At 32.5% G+C, this 19,480-nt stretch overlaps 1 protein-coding gene and 1 pseudogene across 1 annotated transcript in view; both read left to right on the plus strand.

The window, feature by feature from the left end:
* Positions 1–11,781, plus strand: part of LOC150107547 (neurotactin-like) — a 31,215-nt gene extending 19,434 nt beyond the window's left edge. Inside the window, exons 6-7 of the mRNA XM_090392125.1 lie at positions 7,039–7,187; positions 11,476–11,781. Of these exons, the coding sequence (XP_090248251.1) occupies positions 7,039–7,187; positions 11,476–11,781 (455 nt within the window). The remainder of the gene's footprint in view (positions 1–7,038; positions 7,188–11,475) is intronic.
* Positions 4,993–5,106, plus strand: LOC150107548 (U5 spliceosomal RNA; annotated as a pseudogene).
* Positions 11,782–19,480: the final 7,699 nt, after the last annotated feature.

The raw sequence follows: 19,480 nt of genomic DNA on the forward strand, positions 1-19,480 counted from the left end.
GCTACGACTTTGATCTTGGGGAAAAGTGCAGTACGTGCGCCTGCCATTGAGCGGGTTCCATCGTTACTCAGTCCCACACATTTCTTCCATTCAATACCATTTACATTGATGTAATTTGCAATCAAATTAAAACTTTCTTCAGCTGTTGTTCTTTTCAGAGGTTTACAAAAATGAAATTCTGTGTGAGTTGTATGGTCACAATCGTATCTCACAAAACACATTAAATTGGCATTGTCCGATATGTCTGTACTTTCATCGACTTGCAAGGAAAAACAACTGCACTCTTTTAAGTGACCTACGACAGTTTCTTCGATATTATCTGCCATCTTCATGATTCTACGTTTCACTGTGTTATTTGATAGCGTCAACATATTTACGTGGCTCTCCTGTTTTTTATCACATATTCGAGATGCTAACATTTTCATTGCTGGATCTATTAATTTCTGAGTGAGGATAACCAGTTTCAGCAAAATTAATTGCTGAAACTGGTTAATTAATTTTGATATCTCATAAGAAGCCATTACAAAGTTTTCAGACTGAGCTCCCTGAGAAAAATTCGAAGGCATAGTGTTCTTGATAGCTATTAGTTCTCTCGTTTTATTTATAAAGAAATCTATTGGCTTATTACTAGTTCGGATGTTTCAATTCCAAATGTCGCTTCAACTTTGAAGGTCTCATGGACTCCTTTGAAAGTGCCGCACAACAAATAACACATAATGGTTTGCCATCAGCACCCTTGATGAAACCGAATTGTATGTAATCCTCAGAATACTGTCGGGTCAGTACATCTTCTTTTTTGTAAGAGTAGTAGACAACACATCGTGAGGCCGTTTGTTAGTGCTGTTCTCAGAACTCGTGCACGTCACTCGATTGTACATTGGTGCTAATCGAAGAGTTTGTAACCGGCACATTGTTTGTTTGTTGTTTTATTACCCATTTATCCATCGTTAAATGGGCAATGGCAAGCGAGATGAAGAAAGAATGAAATAAATTATTTAGAAACAATTATAATAATTACGGTTGTTCAGCCGAACCCACTGGGCAAGGTACACGTAATCAGTAAATACAAAAAAATACGCTCTCTCTCTATGCTTAACTCAAACTGAACAAGCAGAGTGAGTACGTGGTGGGCGATTAAAACAAACGCCAGACCGGCTGGTCTGGTGGCGCGGTTGCCACCGCGCAGCCTCGCCATTAGTTGAGCTACTTTACCGCGAACAAAGAGACTGTGAAATGGCGACGCGGACGGAGCGCGTTTTTCGTCTCTATTAATTAAATTATTTATTCATTAGTCCCGATTAAACGCTATTTACTTGGATTTTAGAATTCGTGAAAAAAGAAAACCCAAAAACGAAACACCTAGGTTTTCGAGAGTTTTTTTTTAGGCGACCTTGCTTTTAGCTTTCGTGACCCACCATTTGGTAAACGCTACCTTAAACCATTGGTTATGGAAGTAGGAAGTCATACCAATGATTCTCCTTGCTATTCTTCACGTGGGATGTGGACAACCTCATTAACTTGAATACTGCTACCAGAGAGTCCTGCTTTTTTTTCTTCTTCCAATAAAGTTTTCATTTCACTTTTACTTACCTTTGATTATACTATAACCAGATCTGCAATCAAGATCAGATTTCTCTACTTAGGTTGTCTTACAGCTGTCCGCTGAAGACAGTTTATTCGATCTCTAAAACTACTGTGTCTAAGTAGTTTCTTGAGCCAGTTCTGATGATCTGCCTTCATTCCTGATCTCTCTAAGCCAGTGAAAAACGAGAAACATCTGTTGATAGTCTAGAACAGTCCTCATTACAATCCCCCCCCCCAAAAAAAAAGACTACTAAAATCTCAATTTTTCGAAATATATATATATATATTGAATATTAAAATAAACTTAAAACACTTATACATAAATTAATTATAATATCAACTTTCTCGCTGAGCTTTTCTGTAGGAAGATATGATTAATTTTGTTTCATAAGAGACAGCGTCTTGAATAATCAGATATTGATACTAGAGAAAAAATCTAATTAGTATATACTAACAAATTTCTGCTGTCAATTTATATTTAGTTTTAAATTTATATTCAAACGAATTTTTCATGAATCATGAATAAAGTTTGCTAAATAAGCTAACTTATATTCCAATAAATTAAACCGCATTTTATTTTTATTGATAGCATTATGGTTTATGTATGAAGGAATAACACTAAATATTAAATGAGGTCCCTTCATTTCCAAATAAATTAAAAATAACATTTTTGGAACACATTATTGTTTAATCGGCTCCCGCATATCTAGTTTATAAATGCTCGCATTCGGTTGGTACTTATTATACAGTTTTGGCCATCCGTAAGTAATGGGGCTTAATTACTGCTTGTTGGAGGCCTGAAGTGGTTGGGAAAAATGTACAATATTTGGTATCTACGGAAGATTTTTTTGGATTATCGTAACATTAATTCAACCACAGTTCGAAATGTATGATAGGTAATCTTTTATTTGACAGGACTGATATTAACAAAATAAATAACTACTGCAGTTAGCCATAACTTTTCCACAGAAAACGTGCATTTTGGCTTACAGGCTTCAACTTTTTTTTGTTGGTTCAAAATAAATTCTTGGACGACTCTTCACATTACTGGCGAGGGAGGGAGGTGGGCTCTAGTCAACTCTCTCAGGGAATGCTCAACAAAAATTCATGGATTTACAGATAATTTTTAGATGATGAAACATTATGGAAATAAATAAAATATACATATATAGAAAATTTTAATACAAATGTAATATCATAAAGTCCCAAAAAGGACTGGGAGATAGACTGAGTTCGTTACTCTTTATTCCTTCATCTGAATGAAAATAATATCATAAAGTCCCAAAAAGGACTGGGAGATAGGCTGAGTTCTTTACTCTTTATTCCTTCATCTGAATGAAAATATCTCTGTGGATGGGGTGTTATTGAGCTAAAAGCTCTAGTCATGGCTGGGTAAAACAAATGTAATATCCTTAAAAGGACTGGCTAGATGGGCGAAGCAAGAATGCTTTTCATGTTTCCCGTTATCTGAAGAAGACAGTAAGGTATCCACTTTATTGAATATATATATATATATATATATATATATATATATATATATATATATATATATATATATATATTTATATTTGGGAGTCCTAAAAATATATATATATTTTTGGGAGTCCTAAAAAGGACTTCCAAATTATAATTTTAATATTTTATTATATATTTATTCTATCATTATTCAATTTAAGTGTATAAAAAATTTATCATTTCTAATAATTACATTAGATAAAAATCAAAAAATATTAATAATTATTTTACTAAATAAGTAAAGCAAAAATTTATTTAAACAAATTATAGAAAAAATTGAAACACTTAGCACATATCTGTCTTTTGCATAAGATTTTACTCCTTGCAGTTCCTACATAGTTAATATAGTTATAATTAAAACAACCCTATTTTTGGTTTGGAAAATTTTTGAACAAAAATGAAAAATGTTCTGTAATATCCATAAAAATATTGGCATGGTGGAATGGTCATACATATCTTAGATCAATTACATGATTTTCTTCCAATATTCTCTATTTATAATATGATTGGACATCTGTTTTTTTTATCTTAAATAAGAATTGATAATTAAAAAGAGTGAAAATGATCTTTTCAATAGATTCGTAATTTTTACTTCGCAGCTTTCATGAATAGATAATTACTTAAACATATTGTGCAGCAAAATTTTATCAGCCTGTGTACTGCAAAACTTATTTGCATAGAAATGCAAACATAATCAAATAAATAAAAGCGGAAAGGATACGCTGAAAAAAAAATGTCTTAGAACAAGAGCTATTTAGGTTTGAATAAAAAAGCAGATATCAACTGATATTAAATAAAGTTTGGTTTATTTAATTAAGTTAATTTTATTTGGAATAATGAAATTATATTTCGTTACATCTTTCAACTATATATAAACTTTGCAGTAGTATTGTGATGTAGACATACTACACGCGGGTTACATCCTTATAGTCCTTATAAGGACTCACTTAAAGGGGCGAAGCAGGAATGCTTTTCATCTTCCCCGTTATCTGTAGAGGACAGTGTAGGGATAAGGTGTTATTGAGCTATTAAAGCTCTGATCATGGCAGGAGGGTAACCGCAATAGCCGAGCCTCAGTTAGAACTTCACTGGCTACAGCATTGCCATCCATTACCCTCCCAGGGTTTAGCTCTATCATTCTTTCAGCGGGTTACATCAAAGTATATTTTGCTATTTATTTATCGCTGTACCAACATCAAAGTAAATACTCGGTAATTACTATAATAATGTCATTATTCAGAATTAAAATAAGTAACCTCGAAGTTTATGTTTCGTAAATAATACAATACTTTTATTCCTTTAGCTTATTAAAAAAAACATGAGTTTTGTCATTTATTTTTAATATATATGCATTTTACATTTATAAAAATTGTCTCAAGCAAATCTTCAAAAGCTTGAAATATTTAAAATGAATATGAATAATTTAAATTTCGAAATATATTTCATTTATTATCCTATCTTAAAAATATTCAAGTTAACTATTTTATATATAAATAATAGAAGTTATAGTTATTCAAAAACACTAAATTTAAGTAATCATTCAAGAAATTAGTTCATCTTATGATATAAAAAATACAAAATTTAATGTTATTTCCAACGCCATTTATTTTCTTAAATTAATTTTATATTAATATCTATACCCTGGGACGGTAATGGATGGGGATAGGACCGTGAGATACGGTGATCAATACCCTTGCAGGGTAATGATGGCAATGCTGTAGTAAATGAAGTTCTAACTGAGGCCTTGGCTATTGCTGTTACCCTCCTGCCATGATCAAAGCTTTAATAGCTCAATAACACCTTATCCCTACACTGTCCTCTACAGATAACGGGGTAGATAAAAAGCATTCTTGCCTCGTCCCTTTAAGCCAGTCCTTACAAGGACTCATTGAATATCTCTCATTACTTTACAAAGGGTTAATCTTTCGCCTTTTACTAAAAATTACCATTTAGAGGAGTAAAATAATGAGATTCTTAGTAAATTTTTGTGTTTCCACATTGTGGAACTAATTTGGTAAAGAAGAACAGCTGATACATTACACTGTTTTGTATTCAATGTGATAATGCAAATCACTTCTTCGATAATAAATAAATAAACAATCCGCTAACGTCTTTTATTCCTTTATAGGGAATAGGCGAGGCTCTTTCACCTACCTAACTTTTGGAAACTGAGAGGGAAGCTAAATCCCCACCTGTAGCCAATCAAAGATAGCTGGTCCAAGACATTCCGAAAATGAAAATTATCGATTAACAATTTTTAATTGTTAAACCAACAATAGTTCTGGTACTACCATTCATTAAGTTAATTTCAAAAGTTTATATTTGAAGGTTTTAATCTGGGGTACTTGACAGGCACGAGACCTCCAAGTAGTCACCTTGGTTTCTAAAGTGCACACGCAATTTACATCGTTTTATTTTATTTGTGTGTGGGTGGGTGGATTTACAGCTGAAGGTGAGTTAGATATGAACAGTTCGTATTCAGTTAAGGAAAGGAGGGACTGGTTAAGAGGTTGAATATATAGAGTTAGTTTCGAAGGCAGGGAGCAGAATGGACAAAGTAAAAAAGAAATGAAATTATTTGGTCGATTTAGACTAGGATTGAGGGAAGGAATTTTATGTTAAGGTATTTTGTGTTAAGAGTTAACGTTCCGCTGATAGAATGAAGAAGAAGAAGAATTACACCTTTTCTTATTATACAGTTGTTAGACTGTATAATAAGAAAAGTCGGGGATAAATGGGATAAAAATGTACTGGAGAATTTATTCATGTGTCTTGATAAGTAGGAGATGATAGAGAGAGAGAGAGAGAGAGAGAGAGAGGCGGTGTGCTAGGTGAAAAAAAAACGAACAAAACTGATGGTCGGAGGTTATTGTTATGTTATCATAAAAATGATTTTGAAACTGAAATTTTCGATACTTCAGTTTGGAAATTAAATATTGGAACCGCCTTTTACTGTTAGATTTTGAATCTTTGTTTATTGAGAAGGATTCCATGGGGAGTTTATGGTCAGGATGTGTCGATAGGCTTATTATAGTAATTGCTTCAATTTTTGGTATATATCTGGTTTCGAATGCAGCAGCTGATAGCTCTTTTGTGTGCTTTGATTTACAGGGGGAGGGAGATGTTTGTGTTTTCTGTATTTGTAATATCGTGTGACAGATAGGTTGGTTACAATTACTGAAATGCTGAACTCGCGAATATCCCATAATACAGAAAACCTTAAAAATCCCATGAGGTCTGATAGTTAAAGAAACGTTACGAATTAGATGAGTCATATTTAAAACTGTATCATAAAATTAAACAAATAGCTATCCATAATGCAATGGAATGTGTCTTTTTGGACTAAAGATCATGTATTTGTCATATTTTTTTACATATAATAATTCATTAATATTATTAAGGAACCTTCAATGAACTAAAACTTAGAATCGCTAACGATATCTTCAAAAAGTTATACAACTTCAAAAATACTTTTTTTTTTACTGTTAGTACGTAATGATGATGTTATCATCTATGCCATCAGTGTTCAAATATATTTTCACAACAATTATGCTATTAATAATCTCTAAGTATTATTATTATTATTATTATTATTATTATTATTATTATTATTATTATTATTATTATTATTATTATTATTATTATTATTATTATTATTATTATTATTATTATTATTGAACCAAAACATATTATGCTAATAGATGAAACTTTTGATAGTTATAAAATGAGGATAAAAACAGTATTAACTTTTAAATTATTTTTAGTGCAAAGTTCAATTAAAAACCATGATTTTGTTTTGGCCTATGCTGTTTGCGATGAACGTATCAGAAGAGATTCATTCTACTCTTCCCATACTGTTCAGTAAGAATGCTTTGTTTCGCATGAGTGCATTTACTGGAGATAGAGATGCATTAGCCATCTTTCCATCTCTTCTTTCAGGCAAAGAAGTAACACCGGAATACCTGTACACAACAATGGTTTCAGACGTCAGGCAAAAATGTCCAGTTAATGTGCTTGCTGAAGATCTATCTCGAGCTTCCAGGTCACCTGTGTATCGCTATGTAGTAACGTCAAGGCCATCCAAGCCGGTAAGAAAATTAAATATTTTTTGCTTAATTATTTGTGTAATGGCGTACATGTTATTCATTTTAATGGTTTGTTCAAACAATCTTTTTCTTTTTATTTTTTTTTTTTAATGTCCTGATGTGATTACTCTTAAAACTATTTTACTTGATGACCTTTAGGCTAATAACGATTCTTCTTGATAAAGCTGTTCAATAGGATTCGTTTCACATATTTAATAAATAAAAAAAAAAGAGAAAAAACTACCAATGCGAACGAGTGAGAGTTTTATTCTGTTACTGGGAGAGAAAGATGAAATGGAAAGGAATGGATAAACGGACTTATATAAAATTTTATTCTGCAATTCAAATGAATTGAATTTTGTTATAGTCGGTGCACGAAGTAATGTTGAATTTTGACAGCTCCAAAACTCCATTCCTTCTCCCTCTTCCTTCATAAATTTTCACGAAGCAGTTTTTGTATAATAGACTGCGCCGGAAAAGAAATATAATGCATTACCAGTTTCGAGTGTGATGTCTTGAATATTATAACGGAAATAACCACTCTGTCGAAGAAGAAGGAAATGCGTGTGGCTGCCGACTAACTTTTCGATGACATATCGCCAGGGAATATACCATCTTTCTTTTCCACAAAACTCAGCTGTTTTATTTTTCCATTTCTCAGAACATTTTTGCATTTATTCATAAGGGTAACATGTGCTTAATTATTTGGTTTAGGAATCTTTTTAATAAAATATTATTACCAGTTTAAAAAGATAAAAATTTTAAGTTAAAATTATATATATCATTTAAAATTAATATAAGCGTTGAATAAAAATAATGATTTATAAATAGTGATCGAACGTGATAACTACTCATTGTCATTTCTGAAGTAGATTCATTCAATACATTCTCAATTTTATTTTCACACGGATATAAAATCGGTTGATATTTTTTATATCAATAATTATTTCAGTGTTATTTTATTTTGAATTAATTTTCACAAAGATTTATACTGTACTTAACAAACTCCAGTTTGTTAAGTACAGTAGAAATCCTTTCAATGAGAGTTCAACGCGATTGGAAAACTAAGCAATCTTGCTGATAAATTTGTTGGTCATTCACAAAAGAAAGACAATTATCAGAAACAAACATGGTGTCTACATAATTGGAAGAACACACAGTTGCATCTACACATTCTAACAGATGTTATTATTATTATTATTATTATTATTAAAATTTTTAATTGAAATCGAATGTAGGAATTGCAGCACTTAGTGCTGAACTCTGTAAAATTATAAGATGCAATGTCACACAAGATGTTTATTGTATGTATAAATATTTTAGCAATCAATAAAAAAAATTATTATTATTATTATTATTATTATTATTCTCGAAGAAATATCAAACTTTTGAGGAGAATGACTATCAAACATTAGTTTACTCCTAAGAAACCCTACTTTCTAAAAGTGATAGAATCGTGAAGTTACAGAACTTATATCTTTGAACGCGTTTTTCAATATTTTAATTATTGTAGTGCTGAGAACTCGAATTCAAAAGTAAAGCGAGCGATTCGAAATTGTTGGAAATCCCGGTTATTAGCAATAATCTTAGGTTCATTTAAATTTAACTTTTTTTTTAATCATCAATTAATGCAATGATTACTACAGTGTTAGAAATCTTTTAACTCACTGTATGGAAAAACTAAATACACCAAAAATATAAGTGAAAGAAATTACATAATTCTCATGTACGAGTAATCATACTGATATGATTTTGATTAAACTGATGTGGTGGAGATCAAGTCCTTGGTTTCACTCCCTTAATCATATAGGTTTATCTGATGAAGCATTTATTGAGCATATAGCTTGTCCTCTACGGGCAGCGCGGGTAGTGATTAGGTCTGGTTCAGTAGGATTGCTTTAAAAAGTTAGTGTTTCACGATACCATGTCCTTATAGTCGACCGCGAATATCGTTAATTGATTCGGGATGGATAACTACTTGAGAAAAGTAAGAAACGTGTAGAATATCTGGAATGATGATGTTGGATATGTCCTTATAAGGACCGACTTAAAGGGGCGAAGCAAGAATGCTTTTCATCTTCCCCGTTATCTGTAGAGGACAGTGTAGGGATAAGGTGCTATTAAGCTATAAGGTGCTATTGAGCTATATAAAGCTCTGATCATGGCAGGAGGGTAAGAGCAATAGACGATCCTCAGTTAGAACTTTATTGGCTACAGCATTGCTATCCATTACCCTCCAAGGGTATTAATCACGGCATCTGACGGTCGATTTCGTCTTCCTACCACTTCACATGCATCCTTATAGTCCTTATAAGGACTGGCTTAAAGGGGCGAAGCAAGAATGCTTTTCATCTTCCCCGTTATCTGTAGAGGACAGTGTAAGGATAAGGTGTTATTGAGCTATTAAAGCTCTGATCATGGCAGGAGGGTAACAGCAATAGCCGAGCCTCAGTTAGAACCTCACTGGCTACAGCATTGCCATCCATTACCCTCCAAGGGTATTGGATCACCGCATCTCACGGTTGATTGATTCCCTTCTCTATCCTTGCGACAATTTACCATAATTGTAATATTATGATATCAACTTTTTAAAGGTTTATTATTTATTTTTAAAATATTAAACAAATTTCTTAAAATCTTTTAAAAAGTCTTTTTAAAAGATTTAAGACTTTTTAGAAGATTTTAAGAAATTTGTTTAATATTTTAAAAATAAATAATAAACCTTTAAAAAGTTGATATCATAATATTACAATTATGGTAAATTGTCGCAATGCATGTGAAGTTGATTATTGGATTGATTCATTCAATCCAATACCCTTGGAGGGTAATGGATAATGGATGGCAATGCTGTAGCCAATGAAGTTCTAACTGAGGCTCGGCTATTGCTGTTACCCTCCTGCCATAATCAGAGCTTTAATAGCTCAACAACACCTTATCCCTACACTGTCCTCTACAGATAACGGGGAAGATGAAAAGCATTCTTGCTTCGCCCCTTTAAGCGAGAATATGCATAGTCCTTATAAGGACTATGGATGTGAAGCGATGCTCATGATTTCATGTTTGAATATTATACGTTGCCCAATTTATGCATGAAGGAAGATGTTTCTTATTGGAAAATATACAGCGGTAAACTTCTATGTCAGAAAATGTTAAGAAATAAAAAACTTTATGAAAGTAATGTTTAATCTCATTCATCTAGTGACGAAAATACCTTACAAACAGATTTACTATTATAATTTCGAAGCAGAAAACGATGCCAATGCCATCTAAAGGTGAATAACTTGTAAGATTTAAAATTTTTCTAGAAAATCATATAATTGAGTAGGTAAGCAACTTAATTTTTTGAATGACTCATCATGGAGAAACACATATTTATCGAAAATAACAAGTCTTAAAAATATTTATGAAACTATCCAGAAGAAGAAATTATATTCACAATAAAGGTATCAACGGCTGATTTCAAAATTCTATATCCTGATATCTCATCTCATCGGTATCTCGAATGGATATATTTTATGATTAAAATATTGGATTCGTAGTCTTTGGAGTATTCCTAAAGAGATTAATTATTTGTTCTTAGAAAGAAACTGAAGTTGCCGAAAGTAACGAGATTATCATAGCAAACGGAGCGGTATTTTATGATAATTTCAAAATAGCGGCAATATCTTTTGGTATTATGCCACTGTTTTGTACAGATTTAAAAATATAAAACGCTTGCTACAAATGACAATGAATTAGTTGTCTCTCATATTATGAGCTCGAAAAAGCTTGTAGTTTCAAGTTGTAATATGATGCCACTCTAGAAGTATACTATTATTATAGGCATTTTTTTATGATTTTCCGTGGTTCATTTCCAAACTTTCTAAAATATATTCTATTTCTTCTAAAATATATATGAAAATCTCAGAGAAGCGTTCCACGAGCTCAAATGTTTCAAATTTATTTCTGTATACTTTTATTTGTTTATTTTTATTTATATTATTTGAACTTTTGTTTATGTTATTTTATTTATTTGTTTATTTATGTTATTTGTTTATTTATGTTATTTATTTGTTGTTATTTATATTATTTGCACTTTTATTATTTATATATACAAATAACTTTATTATTATTTGAAATTTAAAATTTTTGTAGGACGTGACTATTAAAACACTATATTAAAATTTCAGATACAACCTATTAGATTTTATTCCAAATTATTTTTTATAAAAAAAATCAATAATCATTACATATCAGACTTTTACCCTATATACAACTAACATCATTTTAATTCCCTTTTTTTTTCCTTCAGATCAGGATTTATGATTATGCTACAGCTTACAGCTCGCATCTATGGGATATAATAGCTTTCTTTGATCAAATGACGACATTCCTGCCTAATCCTAGCGAAGAAGATGAAGCCTTCCAATCTTTAATACGCGAAAGTGTGATGACCTTTGTTCGGACAGGTGGAGCAGAGATTGGAATCTCGAAATGGATGAAATACTCCAAGAAAATTGCTCTACTATCTCACAATGTGACTGTCGTAGAGAGTTCATCACCAGAGTGCAAATTCTGGAATCAGAATGGACTGGACGTCTATGCTTGGGTCAGTTAGAAGACAAAACAGAAAAATTCAACTAATCCACAACACCTTCGTGGCCAAGCGAGGATGCAGATTCTGTGCCGACAGGGAGATGAATATCACGCCTCTTTCAAAGTACGGAGAAAAAATATTTCACACTGTTGAAGACCATGCTCTAAGACTCGAAATATTTACTTACGTGCCAAAAAATTATTGTGTTGTGTTGTGTGTGTGTGTGTGAGTGAGTGTATGTGCGCGAAAGCTATTGTAAGGTGAAGCTGATGTCTCAAAACTATGTCTTGTCGAATCCATAGGTCATGTGCGCAATTTAAAGTCCAAAAAAACAGATGTGTCCAAGTTTAGTTTGAATACTAAGCAACTCAATAAGACGTTATTTTTTTGCCAGTTTTTTCTTGAATAAAATTGAACTGACTTTAAGAGAAAGACGTCCAATATATGTGATTGTAGCTACCAGCTGAACGATCTATGCTCACCAACGCAAAATTCTATTCCTAAACCTATTTCGACGGCACCTTCTCTAAAACCCTTTACTATCGTACCTACATGCGGAGTGCCTTCCAAATACGAGTCGCTTTGGATTAGCATTTGGATTATGGTATAGAAAGAGAGAAGGAATTCGTGGAATCCCCCATCCCTTTGGACATGATACGATCAGTTGGGAATCATTCAGCATTAAACAACATTCGGCAGGTGGCTCCTCAGTGTTTCCGATTTGTATAATCTGTCTCTCTTTCCTGATTTCGTATTGGTCAAGAAGATAGTACAATACCGACAATTCTTATAAAAACTTGTCTTCATCCAATCATCTACTGGGATGTATATCAACTCGTGCTCTGTTCATCACCTATTTTCTTATGAGTAATACTTCTGTCAATATAAACCTTGATGATATTACATTCTCATCTTGGTGAATTGTATTAACATCTTTTAAAATGCAATTCTTTATAATAAACCGTAATCGTAAAAAAATGTGATTGGATTTTATTGGTGTTATCTGCTTTTGATTATTGTTATGAAATGAAACACACACAGCTAAATATCATATGATGAAAGAACATGAATACGAAATTAAAATTGAACGTATTTTAATTTTCTAGCGATCAGCTTCTCTATATTCCTATATTCGTTTGCAAAGAATGTCGGAATATAGAAAGGCTGATTGCGACAACTACTTGTTAGTTGCCGCAAAAGCAATCGAATTCTATCAGAATGTAATAAATATTATTATGGAAAATGAAGAATTAACTAAATCAGGTACAAATACAGGTGAACTATATTCATTGTTTGATTAGTTAATGGAATGTGAATTGAAATACCGAATGATAAATCGTATCCAAAAAATCCAAACAAAAAGCACCAAATACGGTTCTATTTTTTTTTTAATTCTACGTGTAAAAGAATATTTTTAATACGAAAGTGAACAATCACTTAAATCTCGTTGAATTCATGATGAAACTGGGGCTTTAGCAAACTTCATAATATAATCATAATATAACTCCTTAGTCCTTATAAGGACTGGCTTAAAGGGGCGAAGCAAGAATGCTTTTCATCTTCCCCGTTATCTGTAGAGGACAGTGTAGGGATAAGGTGTTATTGAGCTCTTAAAGCTCTGATCATGGCAGGAGGGTAGCAGCAATAGCGGAGCCTCAGTTAGAACTTCATTGGCTACAGCATTGCCATCCGTTACCCTCCAAGGGTATTGGATTGAATGAATCAATCACCGCATCTCACGGTCGATCGATTCATCCTCTTCGATCGGCCTTCCATAATATAACTCACAATATTTTTGTCGCCTTTTTAAATATTTATATATATTAAATTTTAAGGTGGGGTCTTCAAAGTACAAATTCCTCTTATATTTGCAAGTTATTACCCTGTTTTTATTATAATAATGCAAATATAGGTAGATATGACTAAAATATACTTTATTAATAATTTAAAATTATCTAAATATTCAAATTTTTATATATGCACTTAAATTACTAAGAATATTGGAATATATTTTGTGCAAAATGTTTTGTATTAATAGCGTATTTGGTTTGTGCAACTTATGCCATATAAAAGTAAAAGTAAAGAAAATAAATTTCACATATTGTTGTTGTATTAGGCATCGAAAGGATATATAGCACACCAATTTTCTCTTCTTTTAAATGGCATAAGTTGCACAAACCAAATATGCTATTAATACAAAACATTTTGCACAAAATATATTCCAATATTCTTAGTAATTTAAGTGCATATATAAAAATTTGAATATTTAGATAATTTTAAATTATTAATAAAGTATATTCGTGTTGAAATTAATATTGTTCTTTATATAGTAATTAAAATATCATATGCATTATATATATTAAATTAAATTAAATTTGTTGCTTATGTAGGATTGATCCATTCAATCCAATCCAATATCCTTGGAGGATAACGGGTGGCAATGCTGTAGCCAATGAAGTTCTAACTGAGGCTCGGCTATTGCTGTTACCCTCCTGCCATGATCAGAGCTTTAATAGCTCAATAACACCTTATCCATACACTGTCCTCTACAGATAACGGGGAAGATGAAAAGCATTCTTGCTTCGCCCCTTTAAGCCAGTCCTTATAAGGACTATAAGTTGCTTATGTATTCAAACATCCTAAAAATTCAGAGATTACAGAATAAGTGCCTGAGGATGATTCTGAATGTCCCTTGGTTTATAAGAAACACCCAAATCCATAGAGAAGTTAATATCCCTTATATCTCTTCCCTTCTCCTGAGCGGTTCTTTACCAAGACAAGTATCCCTTATATCTCTTCCCTTCTCCTAAATCTAGATGAGAAGCAGAAAGACACAAATATAAAGACCAAAGTTAATCTTAAGTTCAGCTGAAACAGCTAACTTCACTACCCTCAATGGGCGAGCATATAGCTCACAAACACTCCATTCAAAGTTTTTTCATTACAAGAAAAAGGGGAATATGAAAAGCAATTTTGCTTCACCCATCTAGCCAGAAATGTTAATGTAATGTAATTTGTTTATGTACTGTTTATTGTATCCATAAGTAAATACGTATAAACAAAAATATAACTAAAATAACTAGTAATTCTCATAGTAATTCTCAGAAATGTGGCATAGAAAATGTGCTTATCACCACTCAAATATTCGAATTCATTGGGCCTCAATCTATTTTTGCTAAGAGATGGTCTAGTATATGTCTCATGACAAGCAAAGAACTCCTGCTAGTGAACTTGAGAGAAAAAGCGTTCGATAGTGTTAGTCTAAATTATATTTTGAAGAATTCGGTGGGGCTCGTTGTGTAAAGACAATTATCTTATCAAAAGTAGAATGAAAACGTTTATTGCCATAAATTCCTATCTGAACCCATTCCCGTACACAAAGGGGGGTACAACAAGGCTACTCCCCTTCTTTTATCTCTAGCACTAGAACCTTTTTTAAATAAAATTGTCTATTCTCACGCAGTGAGAGGAGTTCTGCTGTCCATAGGCTCCAAAGAGAACAAGACCGCTGCGAATGCTGGCGATGTCGTCGTAGAAATCTTAGCGATTCCACTTCCATCTACACTTTCTTCGCCATACTGTTATAGTACAACGTAGTCAATGATTGCGTTAATTCAGAAAAAAACAATTTTTTTTTGGGGGGGGGGGGGAATTCAGCCCTGCCAATCTTTCGTATACTGTAGTTTGAAACCATTATGGGTGGCCGCAATAATACCAGAAATATCCTTTCTTGGATTCGATCCCTATGCTCCCGACACAGAAACTGTTCAGTTCCTGTAGCGACAAAATTTCCGCTTTCAACCAAGTTAATCGTCATACAATGGAAATAAAAGAAAATAAAAGATAATTAAAACCATTATAGTACCAATGTTACTACATACAATTAAAGTAACACACACCGTATAAATAATTGTATCCCCCCCCCACCAAGCAAGGAGAGTTTTGCCAATCCGTTTTAAAAAACTCACGTTTTACTAACATGGTTCGAACAAGGAAAACATCAAATCACCCATCAGACATTCTAATTAAATATTTTATTGGATATTTCCCCGCAGTTTTGGGAACAGTTGCCAATCTGGACTGCGCAGAGGTAATGCTAGAGTGGTATATCATATCACTCTGGCATCACCATATTCATATGCAAAATGCTAAAAAGACTTTCAGTGAACGAAGTCCAAGTAGTTCAGCTAACTCCCAACTGTGTTGGAAACGTTTTGATTTCTTCGGTATTGAAAAAAAAAAAAAAAACCACCAGATCTAGACCCAAACGAGGAGGTGCTCTTTACAAATATCAAAAATAGCTGGGGGGTAACCTTTTCACCGAGATTTGGTTTAGTGGATCGCATACAGTCGACTCCCGATAAAATTTTTGAAACCACAATATCGCCAAAGACACTGTGACCCTTTTTGTGACGTCTACTATAAAACTGAAACTGTAAGGTTCCCCCTTCTACCAGTGTGCACCAATGCAGCGCATTTAGCGGAGGTTGGCTGAAGCGCTCAGGATCCCAGTGCCAACATTCTCTCAGGTGATTCTACTACAATTGATTTCTTTTTTTTTTTCGAGGAGAAATCAAAATTATCCGATTTTTCTTATAAATGTCGTACCACATTTGGAAGACCTAAAAATATTTCCTCTCTGAAGAAAACGGAATTTATAATCGAATCAGGAACAGTTTCTGTGTTTATCTCCCTCGATTCTTAGAACAGAAAAGATACCTCTTGGGTGAAGAATGGTCCTTAAAGAGATGGTGTATGCCACTAACAATTTGTCACTAGTACAGGAAAAAATTGGAATTAGCATCCATCTCTAACATAATTAGTTTTATAAATTTTTTAATTCAGATTTGAATCTCAGTTGAATTTAGTTTAAATTGATTTTATTCCAAGGTTCAGGAAGAAGGGATAATCTGAATAAATCCGTCTCGCGAAGGCCAACATCGAGGTGGACCTCAGCCCTTTTCAGAATGCAATCTCACTAGCAAGGTATCCCCCGAATTTGTTCTATTGTTTTTATCCGTTTTTAGAGGTTTTTCTTCCGTTATAATATTTTATAGTATTTTAATGTAGTCCTTTATTTTTATTTTATTTGTTTACTCTTGTTAGTTCTGTCTGTTTCTTTTCGGCTACTCTCTCCTGAATCTCATTTCCACTTTTATACTCAAAAGGCGAATATTAGAGAAATTAACCCACACAGTATATGCCATAATACCTATGGCTGAGTAGCTAAAATGTTTGATCTACAGCTGGTACATTGCAAACATTTGGGCACATGAAATCAGTATTTGAGAACTATTTGAGTCTGGAAAGTTCTGATAAGAACAAAAATAATATTAAAGCAACTGATTATGACCACAAGAAAGAACACATCTAGTAGCAGAGTTATGAAGGTAACTTATGTTCTTATATCCTCGTATGTTCTTTATTGTGGTTATATCAGTTGCTTTAATATCATTTTTGTTCTAGTTGTTTACTAGAACTTTCCAGACCCCCCCCCCCCCTCGTATATAAAATATGTGGACATAGTCTGCTTTGAAAGAAACGGCTTTCAACGTTTAGCTGCCAAAGTGGTTTAATAAGCACCGCATAGCAAACCAACCACGGAGAGAGAAAGAATGCTTTAATATCTACAGAAGATGAGCTTGGTAAGAGAGAATAATAAATAATAAATCAGCTCCTTTAACTTAGTTCTTAAAGAAATGCATTACCTAGTCAACTAGGGGAGAATACGAAACAAACTCAATGTGTTCATTTTCCGAAACTTTGCAAATTTATTGGTTAATAGTTGGTTGGGTGGACATGGAAAAGCAAGATAGATATTCTTATCAAATTCAAGAAAGGAAAAACATATGTTTTCCGTTTGTTGTTTCTTTGTAAATGAAAATATTTGGAACTTGATCCACCTTTGCTACGAGTTGCCTAAGTATGTAATATTGAAGTAGTACACTTCATGATTACACGATGTGCTTCACTTTAAATTGTAGCACATGCTTGCACATTTCATTGCAAAGGTGATTCAAACTCCGTGTGAATGCTTTTATTACCACTGCGATGATGACAATGTACCATTATTTAGTCACATATTCTCAATTGGAGTTGTTAAATTAACTATGCTAATTACTTGTACGATATACATGACATCTTTTGGCATCAAGTACGAATTATCAGCTTAACAATTCAATTCGTTATCGCTACTTTACTACTGTAGCCACAAATCAACATTTTGTCAGAAGGTAGTGACGGTTGAACTACCATTGAAGGAGGTGCCCAGGAAGAATACAGATGAAACACGATTATAGCGTCCAGTAATGAGTTCTCAAATAATTAGTTATGTTTAAAGCAACAGAATGGTAATACTATTTGGTATTACTGTTAATAACCGCAGCACACCTCGACTGATACTAATGTTATGTCACTAACCGAGAAATTATCATAATGGCATGTGACGTGCGTGGAAATGGAAGTTTTCGAAAATCCTAAGAGAATAAATGCTATTGGTAAAACAAGCAACGAAAAAATAAGACTTTTTAATTTTTAATACCCACTTTAAATGACTATGAAATTATTATTTACAATTGACATTTATGTCTTTAGAGGTGAAGCAAGATGCTTTTCATATTTTGTTGTGGTAAAAATTATTATCATGGAATTATTAAATTTATTATAAAATAATTATGCTGGGTACTTTTTGGTGTATGATTTATATTAAAACTAAAAGAATATTTCTAGGAAAAATGGATAAATAATCTTCTAATTATATAGCTTATTACGATTATAATAATTATTTATATAAAATAGTCAAGTTAGATAGCTCGCAAAATGAGAAATATAGAATAAGGCATCGTCAATTGCAGACCGAAAATTTTCTCATGAATTACATTCTTCTATTCGTATATTACTCAAATCAAACAGTTTCTATCGCGTCTTTTCATTCATTACCTTTGTATTATTATTTATTTAGAATTCCAAGTTACTAATCCATTAAATGAATATTTTAAAGTAAGGAAATTTGGATATTTCAGTGGAATACCCGATATCATGTTGGCTTTTTTTCCTCCTCAATACTGATTTTTTTTTCTGTATTGGAAGGAAACCGATACTAAACTGCTTTTCTTCCGAGAGCTTCGGTCTCTTCCTCATAAACATAAAAGCAATATCGAACGCATTTGATAAAAATGTTACACGAGCGTTTCAACATGAAAGAAGGAAGTGCTTTGAAATCATATAAAATAAAAACTTATATGAAACTTATAAAAGTACAATACTTAAATGTTCTTTTTAAAGATTCCATTCAGAGTTTAATGGATTTTTAACTATTACTACTGTAGTTGGCTAAGCAACTTTATGGTGTAATCTGCGATGTCTTTATCTAGAGGGCTTTGCTGATTTTTTCGTTATTAATGCAGTTAGTAAATGCGTGTAGCTTTTTTCTTTCTTTCTTTCTTTTTAAACAGAGAACCGAAAGAGAACGTGAATGTTATTGAAGCAAAGTGCACACTTTCAACATTATTATTATATTTTTTTTTTTGATGGTCCGCTATGTCTTAGTTAAGGAACGATTTCCTAATTGAAAAAAGACGATGAAAAATAATTCTGAATGTGTTTTTGGAAATGTAATACATTTGATGATTACATTTACCTTAATATCCTTATGAAAACAATGATTACATTGTCTTAATAAAGATTACGATAATGCAACCAATGGGGTTTTTGTTGTTAG

Source organism: Typopeltis vanoorti, chromosome 4, assembly GCF_054136105.1.
Source record: "Typopeltis vanoorti isolate ZY-2024b chromosome 4, IOZ_Tvanoo_1.0, whole genome shotgun sequence".
Lineage (NCBI taxonomy): Eukaryota > Metazoa > Arthropoda > Arachnida > Uropygi > Thelyphonidae > Typopeltis > Typopeltis vanoorti.